Source organism: Mytilus californianus, unplaced genomic scaffold (assembly GCF_021869535.1).
Source record: "Mytilus californianus isolate M0D057914Y unplaced genomic scaffold, xbMytCali1.0.p SCAF_7, whole genome shotgun sequence".
Classification (NCBI taxonomy): domain Eukaryota; kingdom Metazoa; phylum Mollusca; class Bivalvia; order Mytilida; family Mytilidae; genus Mytilus; species Mytilus californianus.
In genome coordinates this window covers 69,256,118-69,268,559 of record NW_026262723.1, presented here as the reverse complement: position 1 = coordinate 69,268,559, position 12,442 = coordinate 69,256,118, and the positions used below count along the sequence as shown (strand labels likewise).

The 12,442-nt window shown below is 31.2% G+C and overlaps 1 protein-coding gene across 6 annotated transcripts in view; it reads left to right on the top strand.

Moving 5' to 3' along the window:
* The window catches only part of LOC127709971 (cell death-inducing p53-target protein 1 homolog), a 43,810-nt gene that overhangs the window by 4,072 nt on the left and 27,296 nt on the right, over positions 1–12,442 (top strand). For 2 of the 6 annotated variants that reach the window (XM_052215678.1, XM_052215679.1), the window contains exons 2-6: positions 904–964; positions 5,085–5,114; positions 6,457–6,498; positions 7,823–7,855; positions 9,828–9,848. In XM_052215678.1, the coding sequence (XP_052071638.1) occupies positions 922–964; positions 5,085–5,114; positions 6,457–6,498; positions 7,823–7,855; positions 9,828–9,848 (169 nt within the window). In that variant the 5' untranslated portion in view covers positions 904–921. The remainder of the gene's footprint in view (positions 1–903; positions 965–5,084; positions 5,115–6,456; positions 6,499–7,822; positions 7,856–9,827; positions 9,849–12,442) is intronic. The other 4 variants (XM_052215681.1, XM_052215682.1, XM_052215683.1 and 1 more) reach the window with 2 other exon arrangements.

Sequence of the window (12,442 nt, the reverse complement as noted above, 5' to 3'; positions counted from 1 at the left end):
ATTGATAAAATTATATAGATATGGCCAGAAAAGTGTGTCTGTAATAGGGAAAACATGAGGCAAACATGATTGTCTAAAACTAGAATTGTTTTTCTGAATCATATTAAAGTGGCAAACCCATATTTGATGTCTGTAAGTACTACATGTACTACACCAGCGGTTCAGAAATAAATTTTACCAGTCATGAATGTACAATACTTCTGTTTTGGAAGCCATGATATTTAGTGTGACGTCCATTTTTGCTGAACTAGTATACATTTTTATTTAGGGGCCAGCTGAAGTCTGCCTCTGGGTGCAGGATTTTCTCACTGTGTTGAAGACCCATTTGTGGCCTTCGGCTGTTTTCTGCTCTTTGGTCGGGTTGTTGCCTTTTGACGCATTCCCCGCTTCCATTCTCAATTTTATGACATATACATGTATGGTTTACAATATTATTATCTTTCATGTCTTTACTTGACATTATAGTACAAAAATGTACATTATCTGTTTTGTCAAATGATTAAGTTTTTTTGACATAATCAAAGTAATCGTAAATGTAATAAATCCTTTTCTTCTTTTTAACTTTCTAAATCCTTTATTCTATATACATGATATATAAAGACATTTAACCCCCAGGGAATTACGTAATGGAATTCTTTACACCTATAAAAAACTGTTAAGATTTATTTTAATTAGGTTAGTTATTTAATTTCTTAAGATAGCATTTAATACAATGTACCTAATTTGTATTTCAACTAACAATAGTAATTTGTAGGATTTCACATATTTATCATGTTGATGTTCTGACATCTAAAATATTGGTTATACTTGTTTTGTGGTTTATTTTGTCTAGACATAGAAAATGTAATATATATTTTTTTTTAAACCAGTACCATTCATTTATTATATATTCTTCCATTACAGAACAGTGAATCTCACATTATGTCAGGCCCACCACCACCCTATCCAGGAGAAAAAGGTCAAGGTAAGTTCAAATGTCAAACCCGGCTCACACTTTCAGGAAATAAAGGTCATGGTGATTTATAATGTCTGGATCACCATATCCAGCAGATACATTTTTGTAAAAGTCAAGGTTTAAATGTCAGACCCCCATCTCCCCAAAAATAAGGGGAATGGCCACACTGACTTTAAATGTCAAGCTTACAAGGACACAAACACATTTTTATACGACCACAAAAAAAATTTGTGGTCGTATATTGGTATGACGTCGTCGTCGTCCGAAGACACATTGGTTTTCGCACTCGAACTTTAGTTTAAGCGAATGGATCTCTTATGAAATTTTACCATAAGGTTCAATACCACAAAAGGAAGGTGGGGATTGATTTTGGGGGTTATTTTACCAACAGTTAAGGAATTAAGGGCCAAAAATAAGCATTTTTGTAGCTTCCAGACATAACTTGTGTGTTAGTGTATGGATCTCTCTGACATTGTACCACAAGGTTCCATATCACAAAGGGAATGCTGGGATTGATTTTGGGGGTAATTGCCTCCAAATTTTAGGAATTAGGGGCCAAAAAGGGGCAAAAAACAAGCATTTTTCTAGTTTCATGACAATAACTTGTGTGTAAGTGTATTGATCTTTATGAAATTGTACTACAAGGTTCCGTATCACAAAGGGAATGCTGGGATTGAGTTTGGGGGTAATTGCCCAAAACGTTTAGGAATAAGGGGCCAAAAAGGGGCCAAAAATAAGCATTTTTCTAGTTTCCAGACAATTACTTGTGTTCAAGTGTATGGATCTCTCTGAAATTGTACTGCAAGGTACCATACCACAAAGGGAAGGCTGGGATTGATTTTGGGGGTAATTGCCTCAAAATTTTAGGAATTAGGGGCCATAAAGGGGCAAAAAAAACAAGCATTTTTCTAGTTTCAGGACAATAACTTGTGTGTAAGTGTATTGATCTTTATGAAATTGTACTATAAGGTTCCATATCACAAAGGGAAAGCTAGGTTTGAGTTTGGGGGTAACTGCCCTAAACGTTTAGGAATTTGGGGCCAAAAAGGGGCCAAAAAACAAGCATTTTTGTCGAGCCTTCGACTTTTGTCGAAAAAGCGAGACATAGCGATCCTACATTGCGGCGGCGGCGGCGTCCACAAATATTCACTCTGTGGTTAAAGTTTTTGAAATTTTAATTACATTCTTAAACTATCCTGGATTTCTACCAAACTTGGAAAGAAGCTTGTTTATGATCATAAGATAGTATCCAGAAGTAAATTTTGTAAAAAAAAAAATTCCATTTTTTCCGTATTTTACTTATAAATGGACTTAGTTTTTCTGCTAGTAAACATTACATTCACTCTGTGGTTAAAGTTTTTCAAATTTTAACAACTTTCTTAAACTATCCTGGATTTGTACCAAACTTGGACAGAAGCTTGTTTATGATTAAAAGCTAGTATCTAGAAGAAAATTTTGTTAAAATTTGTTCCATTTTTTCCGTATTGGACTTATAAATGGACTTAGTTTTTCTTCCAGTTAACATTACATACAGTCTGCAGTTTAAGTTTAAAAAAAACATTTATTAGATTCATAAACTATCCTGGATTTTTACCAAACTTGGACAGAAGCTACTTACAATCAAAAGATAGTATAGAGAGGAATATTTTTATTAATTTTTTTCCTCATTTTTGTTGAGCCTGTGATAACAGCAAAAGTAGGCGAGACACTGGGTTCCGTGGAACCCTTACAAATTTTTCTAGTTTCCAGACAATAACTTGTGTTCAAGTGTATGGATCTCTCTGATTTTGTACTACAAGGTACCATACCACAAAGGGAAGGCTGGCATTGAGTTTGGGGGTGATGAATCATTAGGGGGTTCAACAAATTTTTTTTGGGGGGGGGGGATTTTTTTTCCTTTTTTTTCTTTAAAATTTTCCATTTTAAATTGGTTATTTCTGATTTATATATAAAAGCAAATAATAATGATATGGTTTGAATAGGTAAATTAAAAATTTTAAAGTTCTTAGACCACATTCATTCTGTGTCAGAAACCTATGCTGTGTCAAATATTTAATTACAATCCAAATTCAGTGCTGTATCAAGCTTGAATGTTGTGTCCATACTTGCCCCAACTGTTCAGGGTTCGACCTCTGAGGTCGTATCAAGCTGCACCCCAGCGGAGCATTTTATCTAGAGATGAAGGCCAAACAGCAATATTAAAAGGCCAACTTTTGACAGTTAATATAACAGAAGTACAATAAATTTTTATCCTTGAAAACCTATGTTATCTATATCTTGATAGTTGCAATGAATATTGTATATATGTACAATACATATACAGTCAAACCTGTATTAAGCAGTCACTCATGGTAAGCATCAAAAGTGACCACTCAAGAGAGAGGACCTTTTAAAAGAGGTTCCAAAAAATTCTGATTCCATCAATGCCGGTGGTGGGAATAGGGGCATATTATTTTAGTGTGTTACTGTTCTTGGAGCAGTGAAATAAAAAATTGCAGATTCTGTCTGTGTTAATTTGAAGAAACTTTGGAAATATATATTCGTGGAGAATTCAATGGAAACTGAAAGGAGAAGAACATGAGGAATTCATGGATTCACCTCCTATTGGGCGATCTTGGTTTCAAACAGGTTCCGATTCTCATTTTGACTTCTATATTGAACACAATTTTTTTTAGGTCATAATTACATGTACATTGTGACATGTAGTTAAAAACATTAAAATGACCATTGTTTAAAGTTAAATGGCAATTTTGTGCGTAAAAATTGGGTGACCATTGAAAAGAGTTAATATACTGATATATAGAGAAAACTTTTGGGAGGGTCTGAAATTAAATGAACGTTAGAGACAGGTAACTGCTGAAACAAGGTTTGACTGTATGATATTTTTAAAACTTGAAGTAAAGGTGATATGCAAGTTTAATTAAATAAATATTTCCTGGTTATTTCACTATAAGTATTTATTATGCGTAATGAATTACCTTAAGTTCAATTTCCTGTACTTAAGATAATAAGATTTTTTTAAATTACATGTACAATTTAGGATTTCTTATATGCTTGCTAGTATAGTTGATTGTGCCTATTTTAAGATAAATCATTTTATATCACTAATGAGGATTGCACATGTGTTTGTTGTTAGTGACGGTTGAAATCTACCATGTTCCATTATACAGTATACATTTACATATTGCTTTTTGAACAGGTGAAAATAATGTTTACTGCATAGTTATTGATTTTACCTTATCACAAAAAAAAAGTGATAAATATGCTGTATAATAGATACTATTTACAATAAGTCCAATCTGATTATTGAAAATTGAGGCATTCTAATTAAGAATGGTCATTGATCTACATGATAGAGATGTTCTGATTCATTAATGTCTGGATGGGGGAGGGGGGAGATGTCCTTCGTGTCTTTATTCCTTAATTTTTTTGACCATTTTTCTCTATTCTTTATTCATTTTGCCCATTATTCTCTATTCTTTATTTTTTTAGCCATTTATTCTGCATTTATTTTCTATTATTTAATCTCTATTCTATAAACCCCATCCAGACCCTCATTAGTAGTAAGCTTTGTATAAGGAATACTAACTAGGAGGTCATCTAACTGTCCAGGGGTCTTAGTGCAAGTGAAAAAAGGGCAATCTCTGCAAAGGTGATACCATAATTATAAATATCTATAGACATGATAGAATAAATATAATATAAAAAGAGATATCCAAGTGTGAATCCCAAACAATTGTCAGCATTCTATACATAAAGAATTTTAACTAATGGTAATTATTTTTTACCAATGTGTGAGCTGTATTTACTTGTATTTTGAAAATGAATGAAATTTTAGATAAGTAAATGTAGCTTCTTTTATACTTGTATAATAAGAGGAACCTTCACTTTGCTGTTCATATAAATGCTAAGAAAATCATTTGTGCAGGTTCATTGTAGATAAGTACATCATTCAAAATCTGAGTGAAAAAAAAATGTCACCAACAGCACTATATATGCATAGAAAAGTCTCATATCTTTAAAATAATGTTTCTTTTTAAGTTTTATTCCTCTGATATTTTGTAGAAGCAACATCAAGCACATGGAGTTGTAGAATAAGTATAATTGTTATTTGTTATTTACATTTCAGAAGCTGGATACCCACCACAACCTCAACAAGGTAGGTAGTCAATCATCTTTTATGTCCCATCTGTAAAATGATCTTTTAATAATGAACAATGTAGGTAAAGTAACCAGCATGTAGATTTGCCCTTGTCTATACCCATGTTCCAATAAAACGTTTTGCATTTACAACCATTATGGAGAATCTTGTGGTTTTATGTTGCTATTGCATGCATGCAGCTCTTTTGTGAAGCCCTTGAACTAAATCGATCATATGTTAAGGCAACACATGACATTATGATATAATAAAAGTTATGTAGGTTATTCCTTTTCCTGTTAGTAGAATTGTTTGTTTGAATGAAGATTGATTGGTGTGAAAGACATATGAACATTTTTATTACTTAAATTTTAATATCCAAATATTTCCAGCTTTCTATTTGAATCTGGTTGGCGAAAGTTGTAAGAAAAGAGACTTTTTTTCACCATAAAACTTAAAGGAGTTCATAATAAAAGTTTGATATTATCTGTTTTTATAATTACACGTTTTGGGACTTAACTTCATTTGACATGTTTGACCTTAAATTTTTGAAAAATGGCCTAGGGATAGTTTTAAAACAGTCACATTTACCTGTGGTCTGTAATGTCAGATGTTTTCTGCTGTGACAAAAAAATTATGAACAAACATTGTTTTTGTTGTTGAGCAACTGTTTTTGTGTATTTTAAAAAAAAACATGTCCCACAGACATTATTACTTTTTTAATAAAAAAAATCTTCCTGATTGAAAGCAAAGTATTAAAAATCAAACTCAAGTAAATGTTGGAACATTCTTTGCCATTTCCAAAATAATGTAAATCTTTAAGCATCTTCCAATATATATAAAACAGTTGATATCTGTCTGAAACCAGAGTTCTCACAATCTTGTTTAGCCTGGTGGTGATTAGGACCGCCATGACTACAAGTCTGGCAGTTCCAGTTAAAATTTAATGGTCCTGTAGTTGCAGTTAAATGTTTGCTATCAATTATTTGCATAGGTATAAATTAGATCAGGCTATTAAATTATATGGTTCCATACTACACATCATGATCAGGAGCTAAACTTATTACCAGAAAGCCAAAGAAGGAATTAAAGTTAAAACCACTTTAAACTTTGAGCTGGACATCAGAACCACCACTACACTCAAAATTGGCCCACCTGCCAGAGTTTTTGTGGTCAGGACCATCAGGACTGCCAGTTTTTAGAGAACACTGTTAAACATGTCAGAAGTCATTAATTTTCCCACCACATCAAAGGTACCACCAACAATGGAACTAAAGAATGATACTGTATAAATTAACAGAAAATGACTGTATTAGATAAAGCCTTGTAGTATATATACTAAGAAACTGTTTATGATTTTCAGGTTACGGACAGCCTCCTCCACCACAGGGATACCCACAAGCAGGTTAGTATATTAAATTATTGAGGGGTTAGAATGTCTACATACATGTATATATCATGTATACTTACACATATATAGATTTTAGACCTTTGTGACTATATGTATATATGTATATTATGTAAACTTATATAGTACTGTTTTATTTGGAAAAATAGTAATTTTCACAAATTTACTAATAGTCAAATTAGTTAAAATAGAAATGTTTAATCATTTCAAAAGAAACAGTAGACAAAATATTTGACAAGTCAAATTTATAGGGTAGAAAGTCAGTGCATTCAGGAATTTGGCAAAAGATGAAAATAAACTTTTCTAATTAAAGAAAGGTAATTTCCAGTTAATTATGAGATGACAATGCGGACCCTTATCAGCAACATTTAATTAGGAAATGTTAAAAAATAAGCATGGTAACACACTTTTTATTTTTATTTATTTCAAAATGCACAATGAAAGCCATATCATATGAAAATAACAAAAGCTTGTAAAAAGTGCTGACAATATTCCTGAGCTTTTGTTTTATTTTACAAAATGCTCATTTATCAGAGTTTAACAATCAATCTTATTTGGGTATTCTATTGTCAAAAATACCTGTTAAAAGTAAAAAATTAAAATGTCAGAAACTTTAGCAGCAAGTGTTCTGTATTTAAGCATGATTTTTCTAAGAAAACAACCACCCCAGTTCTTAATTAATAATCTCATCCCCCCTTCAAATCTCAAAATCACACAAATGACGACACAATGTAAAACTATTGACCTCCCTTGAATAGATTTGTAAATGAAAAATAATTCATATGGCTGACATTCAGGTACATAAATGATTCCTTTCTATTGTAAGTTTATTGAAACCTTCTAGTTTCTGGCTCCTTAGGGTTATCATTTAATCACAGAGTATTTCAATTACTTATAATGGCAAACTCAAAATTAAGGTATGGGGATTTTTTTAAAGAGGAATTTACTCATGGAAAATTTATGGAAGCCAGTTTTCATATTTTAGCTGAGGTATACATCAATGAGACAGCAACCCAACAATGTAAACCCACAAAGATTTTTTGTTGCTTTAAACATGTTAAATGGTTTATGATTTGTAATAGTTGAAAAAAAAACTATGTACAATGGAAATCAAATTTTGTGGTCTTATTAAAGGCTTACTAAAAGTCATTGAATTTTGCTTAACCATAAATGAAAATGTGTTGGTACAATGTATATCCATAATCATAATTCTTGTACTTAAATATATCCACATGTATTTTTTGCTGCGTGCTTGAAGAAAATAATTTTGCTCAGCTTTTTATTTTAATAATTTGCATTTGCTTGCTATTTCTTTGCTAAGGATATGGTCAGCCTCAACCTTATGGACATCCAGGTGAGAAACTCTTGTACAATTTTTTAAATTGCATGTTTTCACTATCCAGAAACTCTGAATAAATGTCTTTCCATGATAAATTAACATAAGTCTTTAGAATGCACACAGAAATGTTTACTAATATTAGGCATGTTAGCTCAGCTATACATTTATTTGTGACAAAATCTTGTGGTTCAGTAAAAACTGTTCTTTTCAGTATTACATGCAATAGTTTTTAGTTGTTGTTTAAGTAGTTAGATTAAATTGATGATAAAAGTTATTGACATAAATGAACTAAAATTGACTACTGTTACATCCTTATTTGAAATGGAAATCCCTGAGAGAGAAAAACATCTGAAAAAGTGTCCAATTAAACCTATGTCAAAATGAAATGTGAATAAATAATGTTTATTTCATGTCTATTATGTTTACCTAATGTACCTGAGAACATCCTGGTTAAATTAGTAAACAACATGTTGATAAGGATATGCTGTTTGAAAATTTATGGTCCTTTAAAAATTGATAATTTATTTTTAAATACTTGAAATGTTGAGGTAACCATTCAAAATTGATACCTTAATTTTTAAAACCTGAAATATTGAGTAAACCAATAAATACATGTCATACACAGTCATAATTAATTTTTTTGAAAGTTTATTATCTGGACATGTCCATTACGATTTCTTTGTTAAAGATTGTAGTTGGCTTTCATTACAGCCATATACACATTACTTATCAATGAACAAAATCATCATTTCACAAAGGTCTTTATATTCAGTAGAATAGATTATGTTACAGTAACAGATGTTTTTTTCTGGTCCAATTAAATGTCCAGTATGATTTAGAAGACCTTCATAGTTTTAATACACAAGAAAATCAAATAATCTGTTTGGTCAAGGTTAAGAATAAAATTTACAGTACACATTATATATTATTATATGACATAGGGTTATCCAGTTAAAAATCTCTCTCTTAGTTGTGTTTCACAGTGACTTATGCTGATCATCTACAATTCATTCACAAATATCTTTTTGTGAATTCCCTGGTGAGTATATGACAGGATTGTAAATCAGAGTGTAATCACCTATCACAAGCAATCACTGTGATTTACATTGAATCAATCAGCACCAGCAAGTGTGATTATTGGCCTGGGTTGGACAAAGTAAAGTTGGGCTTATAGTATGTTGATGGTGGGCAGGCTGGTACAAGTACTCACAAATTTTGCAACCTGGCCTTTTGAAACTTTGAGACATTTTTGTCTTGCTTTGACAGACGAAAAAAGCGAAACTTTTTCTGGTTGGGACATAAACATTGAATTTGTTTGTGATTAGGTCATTTTATGGGGAACTCCTAGTGGTAGGTCACTGACATTTGTAATGCAGTTGTATAAGCATTTGCAAGTCTCATTTCCATGGAGAATATATGGTCTGCCCCCTCAAGATGGTTCATTGATTTTGAAACTTTTGAATAGATTACAAGTTAAATGTTTGTGTTTAGGTTAGATTTAAGGGAACCACATATGATAAGTCAATGATATATGGATTCAGTTTTATAAGCATTGGCATTTCTTATTTCTATGGAGTTTATTTGACCCTGCACCTTCCATCAGGGTTCATTCACTGTTGTTTGGCATAATTTTAAAACATGTTTAAATTTTGCCATTTTTATTTCAGCATTTGCATTATACTTTCAAAATTACAAAACAGTGAGACATATCTCTGTGGCAACAGTTTATTAACTGAATAACCTTATTTGTAATGTACTTCACCAAATCAGTTTATTAAAGAGGCGGAAGATACCAAAGGGCCTACAAAATTCAAAGAGAAACCGACAATACCATGTCAAAAAAATAACAACATGGAAAAGACAAAAAACAGTCTACAATCATGACAAAACGCTACATAAATCTTGAATCACTACCATATAATTACATTAGATTGAAATTCAATTGAAATTCAATAAAAAATATTTATGTGATAAGATTTGTTTGAAGGCTATGCAGGTGGTTACCCTGGTGAGTTTTTTATGTCATATCTGATTGGTGTACAATTGTCATATCTTGTTGTTGTACCATTGTCATTTCTGATTGTTGTACCATTTTCATATCTGATTGTTGTGCCATTGTCAAATCTCGTTCTTGTTCAATTTTCATATTTCATTTTTGTACGTTGTCATATCTCATTGTTGTACCGAATTCATTTATATAACCTTAGAGGAACTATAGTTTAATCAGATATTTGATTAACATCTTTGCTTTGTTGTAGGATGTCAAAAAGATTATGATATGGAAAAGGTCATTTAACAATTCACATCAGTAATTTTTTTTAACTTTTCAGTTAAAGCATAAATACCCCAAAACCTTTTCTTTTAATATCCAAAAAGGGAGCTGTCATTATAAGGCAACATGTCTTAAAATAAGAATTTACTATCATGTTGGCCAATTTACTGGCTTGGATCTGAAATAAAAGCAATAGCTATCCTCATTGAAGTATACCCTACATCTCTTTTTATAAAAAAGTTGGATCAGCCTTTAAAATACTTTTTTTTATGGTATTTGGTATATTTGATTTGTCATTTTTTGACGATCATATTTGGTTTTTGTAAGGGTATGATCATTACTACATTCTTTAACATTGATTTTGAATATAATACCAATGTACCCTAAAGGAAAGATTAGATAATCATTAAGTTCTTAAATTTCACTATACAGTTGAATACAATATGTTTTCATTCCAATTAAGGTCCCTCAGAGGGGCAATGACAAAGATTCAATCATAATTCAGTTCTATTAACAAATACAATATAGGACAAATTTGAAATATTTGACATGTATTTGTTTTTTAAGAAAATAAGGGGAAAATGACCGTTTTAAATGCTAAGATCTCTGCAGGTGGGTTATGGTTGGCAGTTCAACCCCAGGGGAGGCAAAAGTTTATAGATGTAACAAAGCCAACAATGACTATTTGTAAATTCAATACCATCACCTTCAGACAATATTTTCGACTGATTGATTGTAAATAGTTTTTTTCAGTCTGATCTTAATGATAAAAAAAAATTTGTCAAAAGCAATACCTTGCAGCCTAATATTATTTCCGTTTGGTTTATTTTTTAGCTCTCATCTGATGTGGAATTCCATGCTTAGGTAGCTCTGAATCACACAACTTTTAACAGTACATGTGTATGTTATTTTATAAAAATTAAAACAGACAGATCTTTGTTTTGAAGTTGACATTTATACTAAGATTTTAAAGTCTTCTTAGGAAATGCACTTGGAACATTTGGATCAAATTTCAGAGCTTTTTGATTTTCAGAGCATTTCAATTTTCAGATTTGAACATTTACAATTTCCACGTATTTAATAATTGATAAAAATTTACACTTTGGATGTTAAATTGCCCCCACAATGAACCCCTGTAACAAAAGGTAATAAAAAAATTATACAGATAAACAATTTCCCTTTCCATTTGGTCCAGTGTGATTATATTTGAATTCACTTTTTAGACCTGCAAGTTTCTGATCTGAAAAAAGTCAATGCAAGAGGAACATGTAGCCAAATGTTTGAGGAATGCAATGAAAGAACATTTATGTTTTGTCATCCCAAAGGGACCAAAGGGGGCTTGGAAAATAGTGTGTTGCGTTTCTGTTTGCACTCAGTATATTAATATACAGATATACAGGTTGACCTATTGTTCAACCTAATGAATTAGATGGGCAAAATTGACTTAAATGAAGGAAAAAACTCCAGAATTTGTAATAATAATTGATATTTTCCCTTTTTTAAGTATTATAAATATTATCTTAAACTTGCAACGCTACAATTTCGTATTTACATGTTGCACTGTTAACAAATGTATCTTCAAAAACCAACTGGAAAATTTGACTATTTTGATGATTTATTCCCAATATTTCATCAGCTGGCCATCATGAATCTCAGAAATAAAAAAAAATGCAAAGGGCTATGAAGTAGTGGTATATAAGTTTGAAAGATTTACAGTTATTGCATTTCTATGTTGTGGTTTGTAGAAATTTTAGAAATATTTAGAAATAATGTCTATTTGCTTTGTTTATTGTATATTAAACAGAAAGAGATTACATGTTCTCCTTATCATACATTTCTCAATACAGAATTTTTTTTCATAATAACAAATGCATTGAATTGCAACAATTTTTTTACTGTAATACATTAGCTTAGACTTGGCATGTTGCATTGAGACTGATAATATTATATTTTGAATCTTTACTTCATCCGAGACTTCATCTATTATATCTGACATTTTGCAGTTACATTTTACCCATCCAAAGGAAATGAAATGAATAACTTTATGTACATATCACGAACATTTGTGATGGCATTAGCTGGACTTGACATAGGTCCCCTTTCCATTCATGTCTATTTTGTGGCATCATTTGCAGGGCATTGTATTGATTATGATATGAACTCTAGTTTTGTATGAGCTGAATGCAGCCATATCAGGGACATAGAATGATGTAGCATGTTTTATTCAGCTCATTTTCAGATTTAAACCTATTCTATTTATGTCATCTTGTTTAAAGGTTAATACATTTATTTTTTACATGATCTCAAGATTTCAATGAAAATTGAATACT